Source organism: the organism of the source record quoted next, unplaced genomic scaffold, assembly GCF_019419815.1.
Source record: "Pyrus x bretschneideri cultivar Hongxiangsu unplaced genomic scaffold, Pyrus_bretschneideri_v1 Contig10, whole genome shotgun sequence".
NCBI lineage: Eukaryota > Viridiplantae > Streptophyta > Magnoliopsida > Rosales > Rosaceae > Pyrus > Pyrus x bretschneideri.
This window is the reverse complement of record NW_025999391.1, coordinates 4,241,614-4,262,107: the sequence shown is the minus strand read 5'-3', so window position 1 is coordinate 4,262,107 and position 20,494 is coordinate 4,241,614. Positions and strand designations below refer to the sequence as shown.

Genomic DNA, 20,494 nt, shown 5'->3' with positions numbered 1-20,494 from the left:
ACCAGGTTTAGCATTGTAGGATGTATGTCATTTTCCATTTTCCATTTTCCATTGTTAGGTTACCTGCAGTCAGGCATACTGGAAGCGCGTGAAACAAACGACTCAAGAAGGAAGGGAAAGTTGGTGTGGTGGTGGGGCTAATTGGGTGATGATGGCGCATGTTACAGTGTGTGTGTGGTGTTTTGATCAAATTTAATGGCTGGATGGTTCGTCCTTGTGTCGGATGCCGTGTCTTTTTCTTGAGAGATGTTTTACTGCAACCTGTACATAGAATGATAAGTATCATTATATAAATGATATCATATGTGTTTTAAAAATTTAATAATTTAAAAAATAATATTTCTCATTATTTTCATAAAAACATATAATATATCTCTTGTATTCTGATCATAATGAAAATTTTCTGCTTTTTCTTCATGGTGCTCGAGAATCACTGTAATTTGCTAACGCCTAAAAGTGTCCTTTGTCCTTGGAGCACCCCTCTCCGGGCCTCCCCTGAGACTTGAGAAAGGCCTTGACCAGCAATATTAGTGTTGCCTGTTACATCATACGTGCTGTACAACTTCCTACCCTATTCATCAACTATAGGATAAGGTTGCAGGCGAGGACAATTGATGCCTCGCACCTTTTGATGTATGTTGATTTTTGTGTCGAGGGTCAATTGTCGATAAGGTTACAAGCCCTCTCTACTTGAAGAAAAATGATCCCGTTGGATTTTTTTTTGAAATCTTAAAAATCTTATAATCGTATTGTAAATTTTCATTAGGTATTATTTATATTTAATTTTAAAATTTAAATTTTAAAATAATTTATAATCACACAATGTATAATAAACGATTCTAATCATGAAATTTCTAAAATCCATAAAAAAAAAAAAAAAATCCAACAAGAATCTTTTGCCCTTTAGTTAGTGGTTACCTGTTGATTGATGTATGTGGATTTTATAATATAATAATAATGACCTAGGGTCATCTGTCGATAAAGTTGTAGGCCTATCTTTATTTTGGTTAGTGGTTATGGATTTCACAACGTAGAAACAACTTCAAAGAGTCACCCACACAATTGTCTCAGTGTAATGTCAAACAAAGGTTTTTCTTACATAGGACTTTGGGTTGTTAAAGACTAAGATTTTGAGTGTAGAATGGAAGAGTATACAATTTTTTATTTTATCACCGGATATAACAAGATATTATAGTAAGAAAATATCTCGGAATAAGTAAGATTCATCAATAGACTCTTAACCTCTCTTTTTATATCTAATTGATTTATGTTCATTCTAGGGTAATAAGATAGTTGGTGGTGATGTCGACAATAGAGAATCTTTCAACGTACCACTTAATTAAATCTGAATCCTATCTTTACTATCCTCACATGAGAGTGTTTATTCACATTCAGGAAACTCTAAAATAGCTCATCTTTTATAATCAAAACTCATACACATAGTAAGAACATAAAAGTTGTGTGTGAGAAAACGAGAACAAGAAAGTTACCATTAAATTCTTAGTCCGTACATAAAATAATTCTAGCTACATGTCACATCATATAAATCAATTGTTATTTTCATTAAATTTAACTATTACATTATATAGGCTTTTAATTCAACTTTAAAGAAAATACGATTATCATACATCTCAGATCAACTACGAAAGTGTTGATATCAACTCTCATTATATAAATTTTGAGATACATACCACAATCATTACTTATAAGACATTGTACCGAGACATCGAAGTGGGCTTGTGCCCAACGCATTAGGCGGACATGTGGGATCAGTAGCTCTGTTTATTTGAAAATTGGCTTTTGCAGCTTAAAGTATCGTAGGCCGCTTCACTTGGTGCACTGCTTTTGAAGCCCGTTGACAAAACTTAAATTTAATTCGCACAAATATATCTCACATCATAATTCATAATTTTTGCTTCCTTTCTTGCAATAACCATAATGTCATTTCTCAATCTCTCAACATTCAGAAATTGTTCTGGTTTTATTCAACTTCTGTAAGCCCCTCTTTGCAATAGCTCTCTTCGATTTCATAGCATGATATTCACCTTCTTCCTGCAGTGATTTTCGCACTGTTGTTTTCTCCTTTTGCGGTGATTTTCCCTTGGTTTACTCAAGTCCAGTTTTTCACATTCTTTGTATGATGCAGCAGAATTTGGTTTTTGAATTGGTTTATGTGGCTTTTTCTTAACACAAAGTTTATGTGGCTTTTTAATGTCCAATCTTAATAGCAGAGAATGATGAATGCATACCCTTTTGAATTGTAATTATTTTGGTTTATATTTGTTTTTGTTATTTCCTCTTGCATTCAGATTTCTCACAAGGACCCAACAAGAAGGAGCTTCTTTAGTTGCAGTTTCCTTTCTACCATTGCCATGCTTTCTGCAGTTCTCTTCTTTCGGAGCCAGTTTGTTGTCACTGATTAAGAGGTACTATTCACCATACTTGTATATTAACTGAACTTTTTAAAAACGTGGATATGTTGTTCATATTATTGATATTGTTGATACTTCGACCTACAGTTGCTAATATAGTTGACTACATTTTGATATAGTCAAGATATCATCGACAAACTTAATTGACTACATTTTGCAAAAAGTGCTGTTAAACTCACGGCATGAAGACTATATGTATATGTTTTCCTTGGCATATTTAGTACCAATTAGACATTTCATTCACAGAAGTTTTTAGCATAAGGATCAGTTAATGCTATGCAACATACAATTTCGAAAAGTTGCCAGGTTTTCTTAATTATAATTTGTAGTTGTGATTGATGTTCTCCTGCATGTTTGGGCTCAATGCAGGCCTGAAGGAACTGAAGCACTACCTAAAGGAATGGTTTCCAAGAACTTTGACTTGCTAATGCAACCCTTTATGAGGTCCCTAATACAAAAAGGTAAGCCGTTGTTTCTGTGTTGATTGTAGCGATAATCTTAAATTTTGATTAGGCAGCTCGAAGGATATTTAATTAGGGTTGTAAGAAATCGGATTTTAATGCTGATATATGTTCTGTACTCCTTTTGTTTTAGAACTCAAAGTCATCAACAAACTTACTGGCCATTGCAGTTGAATTAAAGCAAAAGAAAAGTGTGAACAAGATTGTAAAGAAGGTAACCAAAGGAGAACACAATTGTTTCTCATCCAGTTGTTTAGTTTCTTTGTATCTTCAAATTCATGGACTTGGTTTCTCATTGTTATTCGATTTCTCAGTTCCCATCAAGTCATTTTGTTGTGGTGCTTTTTTTCATTAAGCGGTCATGTAAACGAGTGGAGGGATTAGGAATGGAGTGGTGGGGCTATACATGTGTCTGCTATGAATCAAACTAGTGGTAACTGCCCCTAGCCCTAATTTTTATTGAGATTCGCACATGTAAATTTTCCTAGTAAATTCTAGTAACCTGGTTTGGTTTCCTTTTTAACATCTTCCTCTGGGACGAGGACCTGGGAATCGAAAATTTCAATGCTGGAAGGTACTCCCCTCAATTCATACATTTTTCGTGCATTTATGTAAAACCATTGCATCCTGATATTGTTTCAGTATGTATTCATCTTGAAAAGAGGGGCTTGAGATATCACAGCCAGCACTTGATCCTCACAACTCCGAGGTGCGTCATCTTCTTACGGCGAGAGACAACAGAACAGAAGTACACAGGTATTCTGTCTAAAATAAGGAGACTAATATAGAACCTAATTTGAAATTTGGTAGCAGACTCTAATGATTCTTTCTCAGTAAATTCTTCACAATTTGCTCCGATCTTACGTGCTCTGTCTTTCCTAATTTTCTCCACTGTTTTGGTTGGTGGTGCATTAACAGGAACATAAACAAGACACTTTGCGGTGGAAGGAAGTGTGATGAAAACAACACGGATCCTTCATGCACAGGGTACAAAATTTTCATATACAAATACACAGACACGTATAGTTTACTCACGCGTGCATCAATCCATGGATGCGTGCATGCGTGTTACAGATATAGGTCCGTGTATCCTGCACGTCTTAATTACACGTATGGCAGGTTTGTAGAAATGATGGCTCCTGTTAATTCAAGAGCATCCTGGCGCTGCATACGGCATATTATTCAGGTACGGCGAGGTTTAAGTCTTCTTCATTGCTTAATGATAAGATTAGCTTCGGGTTTTAACATGTATTATAAAAAAAGGATGAGATAAATAAGAAACTAAACCTTAATATAATCTGGTTTTGGTTAATGGATAAGAGTTATAACAGTTAATTATCTCATTTGTGACTTTTTTTTCCTTGATAAACAGAATGACTCAGTTCATGCTTGGGTTTTGGGTTTTGGGTTTCCAGCTGGGTTATTGTGCACAGACAATTTCTCCATCTTGTAAATTACATTTTTCTTACTGTTTTTCGCCTGTTCTCTTGTACAAATTTCGTACGTCTGAAGCAATCCTTTACAGGGCGATTGAACCAAAAATATTGGAATTGTTGATTCTGAGTACATTATTCATTAGGTATTCCTTCACTACGGGGCTTGGCGGCAAACAAGGTCGGAAACTTCATACAACTCCCTCTCTATCCCTGCACAACTCTATGTTGTTAAGTTGTATAATTTGTATGATCAGTTTATCACTCACTAATGGCCACAGTCGCCAATGCAGACAATTGCAGAAGCACATGATCAACCTGCTCACAATATAAGCTTGCCTAGTTCAGAACAACTGGTATCTGACCCTAGACCCGAGGTAAGAACTCTAATGAAGTAAAATGTAAGCACAAATATTTCTCCTAGCCCAAAGCTTGTACCGTGAACTTAGGAATGCTTAGACCTCATCGTTCTTGCATCTATTATTCAGGTGAGGAAGCTATCCTTAGTTGAATTGGAAAAATTTCATGAACAGATTGAAAAAGGCAATCAGAGAAGATGACTGCTGGATTGTTCCATACCAAAAGAACACCACAGCAAAGCAAAAACACAAAGAGATTGATTTCCTAACCAATCACAGCATCCAAAAACTGGATTTCATTAAAAAGCAGACCATGAAAAGCAGTTTCCCAAAAAGCACCAGTTTTCAAGACTGTATAGTATTCATTCCGAAACACACAATGTCATGCTGTTACAGTTATATCAGAACGAGAACAATTTTCATTATTTGTTCCAAGCATACACGTGGATTTGTGGATCTTCTAATTAATATCACAATTTGTAGCATTCAATTGGTAAAATTTATAAATTATCTCAGTTATCTATATATTAACATAAGAAACATGGAGATCGATTTACCCTTTAATTCTCCCAGGTAAGCAATGATAAAAGTATTAAAGACCGAACCGGCTTCTTCTGATAATCCCCTTAAGGACCTCCCCAAGTTCTTCGCCGCGATCCTCCTGCACATGATGGCCTGCCTGAAAATCCCCGATAAACAGATTACGTGAGTCCTCAAAATAAAAACCTCAGACAATCGAACAAGGTTAACTTAGAATCATCAATCTGTTAAACAATGCATATATTTTATGTGTGGGCGTAAAGCTAAAACTTGTCCTTCATATGTGCATAGAAGAGGAAGGTACCATGGGAATTTCAATAAGCTTATGTTTAGAATCCTTGCAGAATTCTTCAACACCGTCAAAACTCAACCACCGGTCTCTTTTGCCCCAACAAACTGTTGTCGGAACTTTCCAGTTTTCATCTGTTAGTATCGTCTTCATTTCCCCTACATACTTCTGCCAAAAAAAACAGCATAAGATACTGCATTAGCAGCGTAATAACCCAGTTTTATGAAAAATTGATTATTCTTTCGGCCAAACTATAATACAAATCGGGGGCCTTGGGCAGAAGCCAGCACCTGCACCCCCTCACAGCCAGCCTTGCATGTTTAATTACCGGGATAGAAAACTGGACGGAATGTAGTTAAACAGGATGGTAGGGAGGTAATTGAGCGTTTATACTAGTATAGGGGGAACATGGACAGTGGAATACAAATACAGGCTGAAAATCAGTGAAATACTTTAAGAGTAAAATTTGATAGGGTTCACCTTCAGCTCTTTCTTCATGGCCCTGCTGATTGCGTTTAATGCGAAACCGGAGGCACCGGATGTGAGGTAAGGATTTCTGTAGACCATTGCATCATCCTCTTTCATTTTATAAGGTCCTGAACTTTCCAAGGCTTTATCACTTGCCCTCAGAGGATCCTAGTTGATCACCACACAAAGAATGTTAACGAACATGTTTAGAGTATGGAACCAATATTATCTTTTCCTCGGCAACCAAACAGAAAATGCACAATGTCATACCTGAGAAAATATTTCACCTAACAAAAAGTTGCTGAAAATGGACAAGGTTGATGGCAGGTTGGCATGCTTCTCTGTTAGCTTTAATAGAAAGAAAAGACAACATTTATCAACCTGAATAAGTTTACAGTGCGAGAATAGACATTAGCATTTAGCAGTAGCGAATTCACGAATTTTTTTCTTCTAGGGATCAATGTGTAAAACTTTTTTGTTACACGAAACTATGTACCCTTAAAAATTAAACGGTACTTTATCATTCATGATTCATGAAAAAAAAAACAACCTTACAGCACTACTATTCTCTGCAACGATTATAATTTCGTTATGATACAAGCAACTGAATGTCTCTTAATCATTGATCTCTATTATTATGTTAGGTATGCGCGCAACTCCCGCAGACGGAAAGTGCCTTGTGGCCACTTTATTGAACAGGTGGTGGGCATTTTTCAGAGATTCAATGGCAAGTCCAAGAGAGCAACTTACATGAAACGGATTCACTGTCACATGACATCATGATTCAATAATATAATGCCATCATTTTTATTACACATGACATTGTACAATTTAAACCAGAACCCTGTGAACCACTTTCATTTTAGTCATTCTCCAAGTGAAGACCTTGAATGGAAATTCTAGGACTCGAACCCCTTTTTCCCAACGTGAACCAGCCCCTGGAGATCAAGGGGTAAGTATTACTTTCCTAATACTAGCAACTCAATAAAGGCAGATCTCAATTTGTTGAAAAACTTGGAGAGCACGGTGGCATTGTTGCTTAGACTGCAAGAAAGGACATAAATATGTTTCTTGGAGATCATGTTTGCATTTTTCAATGTAACTAATGTTCAATGAACTGATCACGTTTAATTGCTGTGACTAATAATACTCATAGTCACAATAGCGCTCTATGTCTCTGCAAGTTTGCAACTAGTCCTCGAGCTTTGTCCCACGGCTTTCAGACACTTTGACGAGATGAATGCTATGTTTGACAAATTAAAGAATGCTGCTAAGAATGTCAATGATTGGATCAGCATGGAGGATTGCTCTGAGAAACGTAATAAGCAGCTCGAGAAGGTGATGTGCGTGACCAAGAGGGAAAAAGTACCGTCTCTCTACATCAATGCACTTGTTTTGCTGGAGGACGTTTTGGCTGAGGCGCTGGAAAATAAGAATGCTAAGAAGAAGATGACTAGCAGCAATGCCAAGGCCTTGAACGTGATGAAACAGAAACTGAAGAAGAACAATAGGTAGTATGAGGACTTGATTAGTTTGTTTAGGGAGAATCCGGTGAAGAGCGAGGAGGATTCGGATGAGTCTTCTGAAACGGATTCTGAAACTTCTTATCGGACAGATGTTGAATCAATGACGGATGAGGAAGATGATGGTCACGAGATGACATGGGATGTGATAAATAAGAAGTTGAAAGAGGTAGTGGCAGCTTGGGAAGGAAGGGAACTGGAAGGTTTGAGCAGGTTGGAGCAGCTTACCTTCTTGACAACAGTTCCTAAAACACCTGCACAAAAGCTTGAGATTCTTTTCCGTCTTGTTTCTGCTCAATTTGATGTCAACCCGGGTCTCAGCAGGCACATGCCTATAAATGTGTGGGAAAAGTGTGTGCGGAACATGCTTGTTCTACTTGATATTCTGGTGCAATATCCAAACATTGTGGTGAACGATATGGCAGAGCCAGATGAGAATGAATCCCAGATGGGATTGGACTACAATGGGACAATCAGGCTTTGGGGAAACTTGGCAGCCTTTGTGAAAAGGATAGACACTGACTACTTCAACAGCTTGCAGTGCGTGGACCCTCACACCAATGAGTACATTGAAAGACTCAGAGATGAACCAATGTTTTTTACCCTTGCTCAAAATGTTCAAGAGTATTTAGAGAGAGTTGGGAATTTCAAAGATGCTGCAAAGGTAGCCCTAAGGCGGGTTGAACACGTATATTATAAACCACAGGAAGTTTATGATTCCATAAGAAGTCTTGCTGATCAGCAGACACAAGATGGTGCAGGCAAGGAGCCTATGGCATTTATTGTAACTCCTCGACTTGTTCCTCGGAAACCCACTTTTACTGAGAGCAGTAGGGCCTTCATGGATATTCTGGTTTGATTTATATATAAGTGTGGAGATGATCGGACTAAAGCACGAGCAATGCTTTGTGACATTTACCACCGTGCTCTCTTGGACGAGTTTTCTACTGTGCACGACTTGTTGCTGATGAGTCACCTGCCAGATTGTATTCAGCATATGGAAATTTCAACCCAAGTATTGTTTAATAGGGCCGTGGCACAACTCGGTCTATGTGCATTTCGGAATGGACTAATCCCTGAAGGACATAGCTGCCTTTCTGATTTATATTTGGGTGGAAGAGTAAGGGAGTTGCTTGGACAAGGTGTCTCGGGAAGTAGATTTCACGAGAAAACTCCAGAACAGGAAAGGCTGGAGAGAAGCTGGCAGATGCCCTACCATATGCACATAAACCTTGAGCTCCTGGAGGCGATTCATTTGATATGTGCCATGCTGCTGGAAGTGCCTAATATCGCAGCTAGGGTCCACGACACAAAGCGCAGAGTGATTAGTAAAACATTCAGGGGGTTGCTTGAATCGCATGAGAAGCGACTGTTCATAGGACCCGCTGAAAATGTCAGGGATCATATAGTGGCAGCTACCAGAGCCCTCAGCGAAGGCGACTTCCAAAAGGCCTTTAATGTCATCAATTCCCTTCTTGTCTGGAAGCTCCTCCGGAATCGTGAGTGTGTTCTTGAGATGCTCAAGGCTAAGATCAAGGAGGCGGTTTTGAGAACCTACCTTTTGACCGACTCACCGTCATACAAGACTTTAAGCTTGGAACAAATCACCAAGATGTTTGAGCTCTCAAAAGCACGGACTCATTGCATTGTTAGCAAAATGATGATCAACAATGAGCTGCGTGCTAGTTGGGATCAGTCGACAAACTGCAGTGTCTTCCATGACTTTGAGCACACAAGGCTGCAAGCCCCAGCATTCCAATTAACTGAGAAGTTGTCAATCCTTGCAGAAAGTAAAGAAAGGGCAGCGGAGTTGAAGATAGGCGGTGGTGGACTAGACCTGCCTTTGAGGCGTGGAGACAGTCAGAACTATGGTGCTGGAGCAGGCAGTATTTCTGTTTAGTTTCCTATTTCGTTTGTTATATTCAGTGATGTTTAAGCCCTCAATTCACTCACCAGAGTCAAGTTCTTGTCACCGAGGTGATGCAGAATATTGAATTAGAGTTATTTTAATTTAGTTTTCTAAGTTGTTTTTTATATTTAGTAAAGTCAGACTTGATGATGAATGAAATTGATCATCGCTTCTTGTGTTATCTCTTACTTCTATGTCTTCTAAAGCCTAAAATCTTTATAAGTCTGTTTCTAATCTTCTTGAGAAATAAGACAGCAATTCTTAAATATGAAAACCTTTGCGAAAACCCCACAATTTGTTCAAAATGATAAAGCATATATCAGTGAAAAAACAAAGAAACCAATGGTGGATTTCGGGAGAGCACATACCGGAGGATTTAAGAGTATTATGTTGTCAATCTTTTCCCGATGACTGCTAGCATATTTAACCACAACCGGCGCAAAGTATCCCTGAGACCCACATCAAAGATCAGAAGTTCTTTTCAATTGCAAACTTCAAATTACATGGTTAAACATTCGCTGGAGAAGCAAAATACCTGGACAACAAGCGTGACCTTGTTAACACTAACTTCGTTTATAAATGACTCCAAGGATGCTACAAACTCTGCAAAACCGTGAAAAAACTTGACAACATAAACAAGAGTAAATTTTGCTTTTATCTGCCTGCCTTCATATGAGATAAGACCAAAAACGATTACCATTCATAGTGTAGTCAAATCCATATTTGGGTTGAGGCTTATCTGAAAATCCAAAACCTGCAATTGAAGGCAGGTGCAGTAATCAACTGATAATGCTTTTCAAGCAAAGCAAAACTAAAATCGCACGTGAGTAGTTTATATTGATAATTTCAACTGCGTTCGGGAATGGATATCAGCTAAACTTGTGATCTTGATTCTTACCAAGCCAATCAAAAGCGATCGCGTGATAGTCCTTCGAAAGTATGGGAAGAACTTTGCGGTAAGAGTATGCCTGATGATTTGAACACATGTATGAATAAACAGAAGAATATTAAGACAGATGGGAACTTGAAAATGGATTTCACAATTAAAACATGCATTTTAACATGCATCAATCGATCATACAGATGCAACAACACAAAGATGGTAGAAGACTTTCCTATTACATTGACAAATTAAGACCGACTCACCTGAGAAGGGAAACCGTGAATCAATATAACTGAAGGATTATCAGCACTTCCGGATTCAACGCAAAACCATCTATGGAACAAAATCATATATAGAGAGAGCATGGTTCAATTGGTAAACCCTGCAAATAATCCAATCTCAAAGTCTGCATTCCACGGAAACATTTAAACAAAAACATTGAACTATCAAATGTCTAAAGATAATTTAAAAGTTCACCTGAAAACATCAGTGGAGGCCTGAGAATCAGCACCCATTGCGAGTCCAAAAATTGGGTCTTTTGCCTTCTCGCCGGAACCAAAAGCAGCATAAGCCTTCACCTGGAAGAAAATCAAAGTTATGGTGGTTTGTAATAAGCTTCAAATGGTTAAATAACAAAAATCATAAGAAATAAAAAATAGTTAAAGACTCACTATCTTCCCTTGCTTAAACCATTCATCCGAAGGGCTCGGTCCATCAGAATACTTTCCTGCCAAAACACCCACATTTCCACTTAACCTTGTAAACAAACAAACACACGAAAAATTTCACTATTAACAAAACGGAATTGTATTAGCACTCTAAAACGGTTATCCTGCACGATGACTTAATTGGAGCACAAATAACAACTCCCTCGAAAAATGCCAGAATTAAGTAAGCACCTCCACTGAAGGAAAACCCATCACCCACTTCAACAGGAGCATCAATGTAATAATCCTGGCAAAGAAAATATATTGACAAATCAATGAAAAAAAAAAAAAAATACAGAAATTAACTTTACAAAAAACTGAAATGAAAGATCAAAGAACGAGTCATTACATCCTGGCCGTTGGATCTACAGGTGAATTTGAGGGTCTTCTTGTGGGATTTAAGATTATTACCAACAAGTGATAGGGACGATGCAGGATTATGGTTGTGAAGTTGATGAGAATAATAACAAAGAGAAGGGGTTTTGGCTTGCGTTGCTGCCATTGCTGCTGCTTGGTGTGGTAGTTTGTGCTTAATCAACTGTGTAAACTGTAATAACGGCAGCAATGGCGGGAGAGGGTGGTTTGGTTTAACTAACTGTTGGTTTTGACATAAACTGAAAAATGGGTGGGACAGGGTTTTTTGAGGATAGACATTTTCTGGTCCTCATCTGCTGTGTAACACCATACACATATTCCCAAAGTCCAAGTTTTTATGTTATGAATTTGGTTGGGATTCTTTAGGAAAGAAAAATTTTACCCTACTCTGAATGCAGTCGACTATTATTGCACTCGAGATTAATAGAATTGTCTAAATTTATTGCTCTTGGCATTAACAATTGTGGGTGGTTTATCTATAGTCATTCTCTATAGTAACAATGTAAACCACAAAATATTACTTGCTAAATAAATTCACTTTAAACCGTATTTTTACGTACAAGCGATACATATAACCCAAAATATCTATAAAACTGTAGAGAGATTTAATCTCAAACGCATATGCAAGACATCTGCTATAAGTCTAACTAATGTGGTTACGCTTATGTCTGCAACTTAAACCATATAGATGGAAATATGTGTACAAATTATGGGTGGAAATTTAGTAAGATTTAGAATCTTTTTCAAGGTTTTAAAGCTAATGAGCATATTCATGCTTTGCTATGCAAAAGCCAATCTTGGGCCAACCATGAAAAACTAAAGCCCAATCCAAACCTTGAACTAAAATTTGTTGGGTTGAACCAATTCCGGACCCGACCCACTTGAACCGCCAAGAGCAAACTGCTCAAAACGGGTTCAGCCTCCACAAGCGCACGGGCAGATTGAGGATCAGAGATGGCGCTTCAGCTTCTCAAGCTCCCAAATCGCACCATAATCTCCCGCCGTTTTGGTAGAGCAACTTCAAGTTTCTCTTTTCTCTTCTCGCAACCCAACTTACAAAAGCTCCCGTTTTTGAGCTCTAACAGTTGAGTATCTCTAATTCTTTAAATTGGATTTGGTGTTCAGCAAGATGGTTCAGCCTCCAAAGAGACGGAGTTAATCTTGTTTTTTCACTCCAACCCAGTCTGTAAATTTTTCTATTCGTGTCGAGTCCCAAGAAACCATGAGATGGACTTACATGTCACGGACTCACGGTACACCGTCCCTCAGTCCCATGTCATTATATTTTGCAAAAATTAGTATTCGATTTCTAATTCCTAGCATTAATGTGATTATGATGAATTTATATGTTTATTACATAATTTTTTAATATAAAAATTATTAATTAATTTAGGATTTAATACTAACATCCCTGTTAAATTCCTAATTAATTTTCAATTCAAACATTTTCAAAATAATAAAAAAATAAAATTAGATTAAGTTTGTACCTATTATTAATATTTTTTTTAATAAAATTCTCAATTTTATAATCTTAAATGTACCCATTCATATAATTTTTTATTTTTTTTAATCTTAAATGTACTTATTCTTAAATATACCAATTTGTTATAGGAAGCTTTAACGAAAAATTCACAGTACTGTTTACTTTAACAAAAAAACCCACATTTTTACACTAAAAAGTCAAACATGGTCCTATTCACTTTACCTTTTATTTTATCTTTATTATTAAAACTCAAAGTTTTCAAGCCATTTTCATTAGTTTTCCTTTTGTTATATGTAAAATGTACCATTTTTTAATATAAAATCCATTCAAAAATTTTAACCTATTTTTACACTTATATGAGTACATTCTTTTTCGTTAATTTGAGAATGCATCCATATCAAGTTTGATCGAAAAAATTTACTAATATTATTAAGCTTGATATCATTTTTTTATTTTGGTTTTGAAGAACGTACCCATGTTTTGGTACAATAACTTTTTTTGTTAATTTTGGTGAATGTACCCATATACATGTGTGTGTGTATATATATATACACACACACAATTTTTAATTTTTAGTTTAAAAAATATAGTAACTTACATTATTACATTAATATCAAGGACTTCGATCAAAAACTAAAAATTAATAAGGTTTCAGTCAAAGAATATTGATAACTAAGGACCGCATACAAAGTGTCCCTTGTATTTTGCGGCACGGGACACCAAGTGGTGGTGTACCATGTCATGTAAGTTGCTCTCTAGAAACCCTTTTCTGTATGACATTGATATTCACCATTGTGTTTGATTAATGGAAATTACAGGAGGAAGATGTTGATGAGTTATGTCAGTAGGGACTACGTAGTTAACTTTGGTTGTTCATGTTTGGCGGTGTAGGAAAGGTGTGTATAGACGGAAAGGTGGTCAACAAAGCAGGGACTCCAGTCTCAGACAAAGCTCTTGCACAGATAATTGCTGAAGTCCCAAAGTATGTATGTAGGTGATCACTTCACTTTGACAAATATCGAGTCGTGCAGCAACTTCAGCGGGACCTCGAGTGCTAATTTGTTCTTATATTGTCTATCCAGAGCAGGATACAAGTTAGAAGCTGCCATTGAACCTCTCTTTCATCTCCATTCCATTGATAAGCTTTCAAAGACTTGTAAATTTATCATCGTTATCTGGTTCTTTGGCTGTTTCGATCTCTCTTTTCTATTTTCTGTTAGGGGAAATTCCGAGGATTTGTTGCTTGTCTAATTCTATATGTTCTCCATGTGCTATTCCCCCATGGAAAAAAAATCTGTTCTAAGACAAGTTGAAAGCTAGGTAGCTTTGTTTCACTATTATGCCTTTGGATTTTACACTTGGCCACGGCTTCTTTTAATTTGGAAGCAGGTCATGCTGCTATGGTCAGTGTGATGGAGGAAGAGGCGACATTGGTCACCCTGGTTAAACCTCAAACCGAAGCTCGCAGATCACAAGTAAGAGTCTTACATCAACCCCGTACTTACCTTTGGAAGCTATTTCGGGTTTATTTTACTAGAAATTAGAAAGTAGAGCAGATATGACAATATAGGGAAGGAGTTACCTTCATTTTCTGGCTTACAACATCAATGCCAATTCAACTGCTATTTGATATTTAAGGAGAACGTTACGAACTGGGAAGACATGAAAAACATTATGCATTTACTTCTGGAAGTTTCCAGAATAATGAGTATTTCCCTTGCATTTGTATGCATCACTAAATACCAATCCCTGCATAAAGCTCAGACAGACTTTGATAGGTCCACACTTCTAAGTTTTCCTTGCTCTTTATTGTGCTCAATGCATGGAACAATGTCACGTTATTTACATATAGTTTGGGTTTGTTTTCTGTGTAAGTTGCGCGTTGGCTTTCAGTACTTTTGAGGGTGGAAACTTAGAAGTTTCTAATTTCAAATGCATGATGATAAGATAAGGGTCGATGCTGTCCAGAAAACATAAAATTGCAAAAGTTTACATTTCGGAAGTTCATTTTCTTTGCAGGTAGGAAGTGGTGGGGTTGCGAGTGATCCATTAGTCCATCAAGAAGTAAGCATTTCTTCCTTGTTTTTATCTGGTATCTTTCAGCTTAATTTCGGAAGTTCACTTCTAGGACAGCCAAGAGAAATGAGGATGAAAAAAATGTTAAATATGACAGAATCTGTTCATTCGCCCGAACTCGCCATTAAGGAGTAGTTCAAAACAGAAGATAGGGTTAGCAACCCCAGTTGTCTTGGGTCTAGACGCTGTTTACTTGAAATCATCAATTAGCTTATTTGAAAAGGCTTTTCGAAAATTGTAAGGATGAGCAAACTACATAATATGATCTGATATTTCGGGTTTATTTCCGGATGACCCAATAATTGTGAGGAAGACGGAGTTCTGCATGATTCATAGATTAGAATTTCTTCTTTCAACTACAACTTTTATGATGATTCAACATTTCAAAGGGGACTCTAATACCAACCACTTGACCTACGACTGAGAGCCAAGACACCAAATATTGTTCAAGTGCTACTCCATTTTTAGCCTGAGAATTATCACCAAGGAAAAGCAGCTTCATCCACTCACTGGTTCCACATGGATGCAGCTTGTACCAAGGTCTGTTCAAGTATGGATGCTCCTACAAACACCATATATGTTCAGATGTTTGATGCAATATTAGCAACTAGAAAGAATGCGTCCCCTTTATATGTTCTAAATTATTCTAATCTATGGGATGTGGATTTGAAGGGCGGACACACTGCCCTGCCCAATTGACCTAACCTGTATATGCATCGTTTATATGAATCTTATAAACGTAAGATTAACTGCACAAACAAGTTTGGCAAGAACAGGAAGCATGGATCCAAAGATGAGGAAAATGTACCTCCTGAGTTATGAATGTCCATTTTGATTCCAGTAAAACCTTTGATGAGCGAGCAGGTAGGTCCTTTTCTATTTCTTCCAATGCCAAAGGCTGTCCATCTATATATCATTCACAAAGGAAAAGTTATGAGGATTAACACTTGCATTTCCTTTACCAGAATTGACCTTGCATTCTTAAGTGATTCATTTATTTTCGTTTAAGTTGAAAAAACAGATTAACATACCGATGTAGTAACCACGAAAATACAGCACGGGAACTCGATATGAATCACTGTATACTATATGAAAATCGTAGTAGCATACTTGAAGATTGCTGGTGTCAACCTTGCAAGTAGGAAATAGCAAAAATGATGAATAAGTGACTGGTACTGACTAATGACGTACAAATGCATTTAGAGACTATACAGATGAGCAATGCTCGGGTTAGGCGCCCACGCTCCCACAATGCACCAATGTATGGTTGATGTCAGTTGGAGCGTGAACGGCTGGTCCTAACAAAATCCTTACAATACGGGTAGCTATATACTCACCAGCGTGGCATTATCAACAGACTCGGGCTCCTCTTCTTCCCAAGCGTGATTTTCTTCATTAGCATCTTCCTAAGACAGATCATTAATCCACAAAGTATGGTTGGTAGAGATCCAAATAACAATCACATCAACGACAAGCAAGTTAAACCAATAAGCCACGTGTCTTACCTTGATTGACCCAAGAAGGCAAATCTTCTCCAACGACAAGTAGCCATGCTGCTGCTGCTGCTGGTGCAGGAGGGAGAGATGAGGAGGCTGTTTGGGAGAGGGAACCCACGTCCATGGAGGAGAGGCGGAGTTAAATTCTTTCCAGTTGTTGGCAAAAGCACGTGCTGCGACGTGGAAGTCACGTGACGAGAGGGCTCCATCCCATCCCAAAACCTCCATAATATCCGCTTGATTTCCTTTCCTTGCAATTGAGAATTCGATCGGGTCTGGAATTCGTTTTAGTCCGTCTTCGCGAGTCGTTGCGATTCGCAAGCAGCGGCAAGGTGGGTCGTCGTCGGGATATTGCAATTGCAGAGTCGCAGGTGGGTGGGTGGGTCGTCGTGGGATGTCGGGATGCAACTGCAGAGGGAGAGATAGAGAGAGAAGATTTATTTATTTTTTTTTTTTTTTTGGGGTGACAAACTAATTAGCTTTTCAATCCGATCCCTTTTCATTTAATTTATCTAGTTCGGGATCCAAACCATTGGAATTTGATCCAACCACTACAGTTATTATCATTTTTTAAGAAGCCTCATGTTTGTAGCCGTTAGATTAAATTTCAACGGTCCGAATCCCGAATTAGATGGATTAGGTGGAAAGGAATCTATAAGGGATCATTTCCTTTCAATCCACCTATCCCAATTGATTTGTTTACACCAATAATTAAAGAACAAGACTTGGCTGCTGAAAATTCAGCAGCCACTCCTACTTACACCTAATTCCGGGTGGAAATGTGTCCAAGTTATGATTATTTTAATTAAAACTTCGACACGTGTTCACCCGGGATTAGATGTAAGGAGGAGTGGCTGCTGAATTCTTTAGCAGCCAAGTTAATTCCATAATTAAAAAGGAGTTTTAACAAAAAACCCACATTACTGTTCACTTTAACGAAAAATCATATTTTTACACTAAAAAGTCAATACCGGTACTATTCACTTTACCCTTTATTTTTCCCTTATCGTTAAAACTCAAAGTTTTCAAGTCATTTTCATTAGTTTTCCTTAATTAAAATAGGGAATTGTTATTGGCATTCCCAAATTCTCATTTTACACTCTAAACTTTCTATATTTAGAAAGAAAAATATAGTATAAAATGAGATTTTTGAAATACCAATAACACTTCCCTTAAAATATCCCAATCCATTTATTCCAACCCTAATAAATTCAAAATACAATAGCCCATTCTAGTCGGTCCACCAAACGGGTCCTACATGTTGATTAATTAACAATTTTTTACTAATTTAATAACAATGGAATTATTATTGACATTCCAAAAATCTCATTCTACACTTCAAACATTCTATATTCAGAAGACGATTCCTTTGCAATGATCACCATTTTATTACCATGGGACAAATGTTAGCTTCAAATACACATATTACAAAATGTACAGCTGATATGAAAATCGGAACTAAAAGTTTGCTACGGAGAGCTACAATGCGTGTCATTTATCAATAACCTCGCCTCGATATCACGAATATACAACTAATGATCAGCTAAACTTTTGAAAAAATATGCTTCCCCCAACCGGAGGCACCACTTCTAAAGCAAGACGAGTCACAGCATCGATTTCAGGGCTTCGATGGAGTTGGGGAAGACGGCGGTTTCAAATCTTGGCACTGCATCGGAAACAACCACAATGAAAAAAGTAGATGAACAAACAGACATGATCCTATTGGAAAAGTAACTTGAAACTGCCTATGGATTGTGCAAATCACCCACTAAGATTGGTTAATGGAAGCCATAACTAGAACGAATGAGATTAAAAAAATCTTTTAAGGTAAAGCATAATTAAGATCGGTAATCTTCTGTAACTAGTAATGATTCATGAGAAAGAAGCTGAACATACACTTGGGTAGGGAAAGGATGATCTAGAGCCATTTTTCACAAGTGACGCAAAGTCTGTAGCCTTGGTTGTGCGTCCATTGTCCGTTGTTTGACTTTCTCCAGTGGACAAATTTGTAGAAGTGGCAGCACCATTGCTCTGTACCTTTCCCCGAACAACTCCTCCGTTCGTCACAGTTTCTTGTGAAGTTTTAACCTTCTTCTTGGGGTAGATATGCATAGAAGGTGGCAAAAGAGTTTCTTGTGACTCCTGAGGAGGAAAAAGGTAGAGTAAACACATCATCTAAATTCTAATAAAACAAAACTAGCCAAAACACTTCAGCAATTCCTCGTGTTAAAACTTGAACTGCAGCTTCAGAATTCTTATATGCACTTGTCAAATGGTCTTTAAAACACGCTTGACGCAATTTCAAACCTATGCAGAAAATCATTTCACTAGGCAACTTGGATGCTTTAGTTAGGCCGTTATCGCTAGAACAGAAAAACAGAGTTCGTAAGAACTAAGCAGCATTCAAATTATGCACATATGCATAATGCTTGCCTTTTTATGGTGCTGGCACACTTCCAGGAAATGGATACTGTTCCTCATTCTAGAGTTAGAGAGTTCTCAACTATATTCGGAATTCGGATGGCTCACTCTGATTCTTACACATCGAAAAAATATTTTACCAAGATTTAATCAATAAAAAAAAAATCCAACCACATTCTCCTGAAAAGCATCAACACAAAGGCTGATCTCAATGGAGCTAGAGTTCAAATTAATCACAAATAACACGAAAAAGGCGGCAAGTAGAAGAAAAGAAAAGATGCTTACCAGCCACCCTTTTGTATCTCCAACCCCACCGTTGATTGCATAAGCCTCTTTGAAACCATTCTTGAACAGTAACTCAGCCACTTTGATGGAAATTCCATCAAAACTACCTTCCAACAAGAGAAACTGATACTGAGATTATACATACCTTTAAATCCAAAAAATGAAATAAACTTATCTTCCTTCCACGGATGTCATTATGGCGGTATTTAAGCCAATCAAGGGACACATGAACACGCGCAATTGGCTTGGGATACCATCACAATAGCATTCCGGTGCAGGTTTCTCTCCTAGCATTAGATATTCATCATAGACATAAACAATCAATCCACAGTCTCATAGTCGTAGCTAAGGATGCTTGGGTTTGCTTCTGAATACACTTTCAGTGCTTAATAACAACCAGAATCACTATGGACCACATTAAAAAGCGCTTCTTGGTTGTGGAAGTGCTTTTTCAGGAAGCATTTGGATTTTTAATATAAATTTCTACATGTTTATAAAAAAACCACTTCTAGCATAGGCGCATAGGAGAAGAAGAATGCTTTCTAAAAAAGTAGTACCAAACCACCAGAAACGAAGCTATAGCAAACTCTTTACACTTACTTGCCCAGAACGCAGACGACAGTCTTTGATGGGTTCCCAAACCTCTCCAAAACCCTTTTCACAAACCCAGCTTCATCTTCCTCCGAAAACGGAACCTGCACCGTGCACTTATTCAAAATTTTCAAATTCGGAGACTTCAGATACCCCAAGCTTTTCTCGTCCCGAACATCCAGCAGCTGACCGCTCGGGTCGTCCCGGAGCTTCCGAAACGCGTCAATGACAAGGACAAACTTGTACTTTCTCAAATACGCCTGGACCAGAGGAATCACAACCAGCCAGACGAACGTGCACCCAGCAACGAAAAATGGGTTTCGATTGAAAAAGTCATCGATCGAGACCAAGATTGATTCCAGGTTTATTTTGTCGGAAACTTGCTCAGGTACGGAGGCTGCGGATTCGGAAGCGATTCAGGGGAGAGTGAATGCAGTGGTTGCAATGAGCTCGGTGAGGAGGAATGTGAGTTGGGTGTTCGGTAATTTGTGGGGGAAATGAGTGGGTTTCAGAAGGAAAATTGGGGTGTAAGGAGTGTTCTTGGTGGAGGGAAATTGGGTGTAGGAAGTGGAAATGGCGGGAGTGGTGGTGGTTTGGGGAAGAGAGATGGGTGGTGAGGGGAGTGGTTTCTGGGTTTTGAGGTGGTTTTGGGGTGGTGGAGAAAAGGAGAGGATCATGGAGAGAGACTCCATTGGAGAGGAGTGAGAGAGATGTGTTGGGGTGGGGAGGAGAGAGAGAAGATAAGGCCAAGAATCAAAAGGAT

General features: G+C 37.9%; 4 protein-coding genes and 2 pseudogenes across 18 annotated transcripts; 3 read left to right on the top strand and 3 right to left on the bottom strand.

Annotated features, from left to right (window-relative positions):
- The first annotated feature begins 1,700 nt into the window (after positions 1 to 1,700).
- Positions 1,701 to 5,208, top strand: LOC103949551. 13 transcript variants are annotated; one of them, XM_048566350.1, is made up of 12 exons: positions 1,707 to 1,994; positions 2,310 to 2,426; positions 2,802 to 2,893; positions 3,027 to 3,107; positions 3,208 to 3,467; positions 3,556 to 3,649; positions 3,812 to 3,880; positions 3,968 to 4,079; positions 4,266 to 4,342; positions 4,419 to 4,507; positions 4,608 to 4,727; positions 4,815 to 5,208. In XM_048566350.1, the coding sequence occupies exons 5-11, from the start codon at positions 3,458 to 3,460 to the stop codon at positions 4,637 to 4,639; spliced, it is 483 nt and encodes a 160-aa protein (XP_048422307.1). In that variant the 5' UTR covers positions 1,707 to 1,994; positions 2,310 to 2,426; positions 2,802 to 2,893; positions 3,027 to 3,107; positions 3,208 to 3,457; the 3' UTR covers positions 4,640 to 4,727; positions 4,815 to 5,208. The 13 variants fall into 13 exon arrangements, 8 of the variants coding, with proteins under 8 accessions (XP_048422329.1, XP_048422307.1, XP_048422305.1 ...); XM_048566348.1 differs by having other exon boundaries at positions 1,708 to 1,994; positions 4,608 to 4,703; XM_048566360.1 differs by having other exon boundaries at positions 1,713 to 1,994; positions 4,620 to 4,703.
- Positions 5,082 to 11,696, bottom strand: LOC103949550 (uncharacterized hydrolase YNR064C). Its single transcript, XM_009360665.2, has 13 exons — positions 11,354 to 11,696; positions 11,197 to 11,251; positions 10,969 to 11,024; positions 10,775 to 10,875; positions 10,561 to 10,630; positions 10,313 to 10,382; positions 10,112 to 10,168; positions 9,950 to 10,017; positions 9,783 to 9,863; positions 6,253 to 6,330; positions 5,995 to 6,150; positions 5,530 to 5,682; positions 5,082 to 5,364 (listed from the first exon to the last, which is right to left on the bottom strand). Exons 1-13 carry the CDS (start codon positions 11,504 to 11,506, stop codon positions 5,278 to 5,280), a joined length of 1,185 nt encoding a protein of 394 aa, XP_009358940.2. The 5' UTR covers positions 11,507 to 11,696; the 3' UTR covers positions 5,082 to 5,277.
- On the top strand, positions 6,358 to 9,774 carry LOC103949605 (annotated as a pseudogene).
- Positions 11,697 to 12,215: 519 nt separating the features above from the next.
- On the top strand, positions 12,216 to 15,179 carry LOC108867420. 3 transcript variants are annotated; one of them, XM_048566338.1, is made up of 6 exons: positions 12,216 to 12,463; positions 13,754 to 13,856; positions 13,945 to 14,018; positions 14,252 to 14,337; positions 14,882 to 14,926; positions 15,036 to 15,179. In XM_048566338.1, exons 1-6 carry the CDS (start codon positions 12,334 to 12,336, stop codon positions 15,177 to 15,179), a joined length of 582 nt encoding a protein of 193 aa, XP_048422295.1. In that variant the 5' UTR covers positions 12,216 to 12,333. The 3 variants fall into 3 exon arrangements, with proteins under 3 accessions (XP_048422295.1, XP_048422299.1, XP_048422291.1); XM_048566342.1 differs by having other exon boundaries at positions 13,754 to 13,844; positions 14,882 to 15,073; XM_048566334.1 differs by having other exon boundaries at positions 14,882 to 15,073.
- Positions 15,180 to 15,182: 3 nt separating this feature from the next.
- LOC103949620 (ubiquitin-like-conjugating enzyme ATG10) lies at positions 15,183 to 16,898 on the bottom strand. Its single transcript, XM_018648020.2, has 5 exons — positions 16,444 to 16,898; positions 16,276 to 16,344; positions 15,970 to 16,069; positions 15,747 to 15,844; positions 15,183 to 15,500 (listed from the first exon to the last, which is right to left on the bottom strand). The coding sequence occupies exons 1-5, from the start codon at positions 16,660 to 16,662 to the stop codon at positions 15,291 to 15,293; spliced, it is 696 nt and encodes a 231-aa protein (XP_018503536.2). The 5' UTR covers positions 16,663 to 16,898; the 3' UTR covers positions 15,183 to 15,290.
- A 900-nt stretch (positions 16,899 to 17,798) lies between these two features.
- Positions 17,799 to 20,470, bottom strand: LOC103949549 (annotated as a pseudogene).
- Between the last annotated feature and the right edge of the window lie 24 nt (positions 20,471 to 20,494).

Excerpts from the sequence above, each read along its gene's own strand:
- LOC103949551 (XM_048566350.1), top strand. Across the intron at positions 3,650-3,811 it reads AACAGAACAGAAGTACACAG|GAACATAAACAAGACACTTT; the intron begins GTATTCTGTCTA and ends GTGCATTAACAG. Across the intron at positions 4,343-4,418 it reads ACAGACAATTTCTCCATCTT|GGCGATTGAACCAAAAATAT; the intron begins GTAAATTACATT and ends AATCCTTTACAG.
- LOC103949550 (XM_009360665.2), bottom strand. The coding sequence starts at position 11,506 with ATGGCAGCAACGCAAGCCAAAACCCCTTCTCTTTGTTATTATTCTCAT. Across the intron at positions 11,025-11,196 it reads TGGGTTTTCCTTCAGTGGAG|GAAAGTATTCTGATGGACCG; the intron begins GTGCTTACTTAA and ends GTGTTTTGGCAG. Across the intron at positions 10,631-10,774 it reads GCCTCCACTGATGTTTTCAG|ATGGTTTTGCGTTGAATCCG; the intron begins GTGAACTTTTAA and ends TTTGTTCCATAG.
- LOC108867420 (XM_048566334.1), top strand. The coding sequence starts at position 12,334 with ATGGCGCTTCAGCTTCTCAAGCTCCCAAATCGCACCATAATCTCCCGC. Across the intron at positions 13,857-13,944 it reads GTCCCAAAGTATGTATGTAG|AGCAGGATACAAGTTAGAAG; the intron begins GTGATCACTTCA and ends TTGTCTATCCAG. Across the intron at positions 14,019-14,251 it reads TGATAAGCTTTCAAAGACTT|GTCATGCTGCTATGGTCAGT; the intron begins GTAAATTTATCA and ends ATTTGGAAGCAG.
- LOC103949620 (XM_018648020.2), bottom strand. The coding sequence starts at position 16,662 with ATGGAGGTTTTGGGATGGGATGGAGCCCTCTCGTCACGTGACTTCCAC. Across the intron at positions 16,345-16,443 it reads GCCTTCTTGGGTCAATCAAG|GAAGATGCTAATGAAGAAAA; the intron begins GTAAGACACGTG and ends GATCTGTCTTAG. Across the intron at positions 15,501-15,746 it reads GGACATTCATAACTCAGGAG|GAGCATCCATACTTGAACAG; the intron begins GTACATTTTCCT and ends TGGTGTTTGTAG.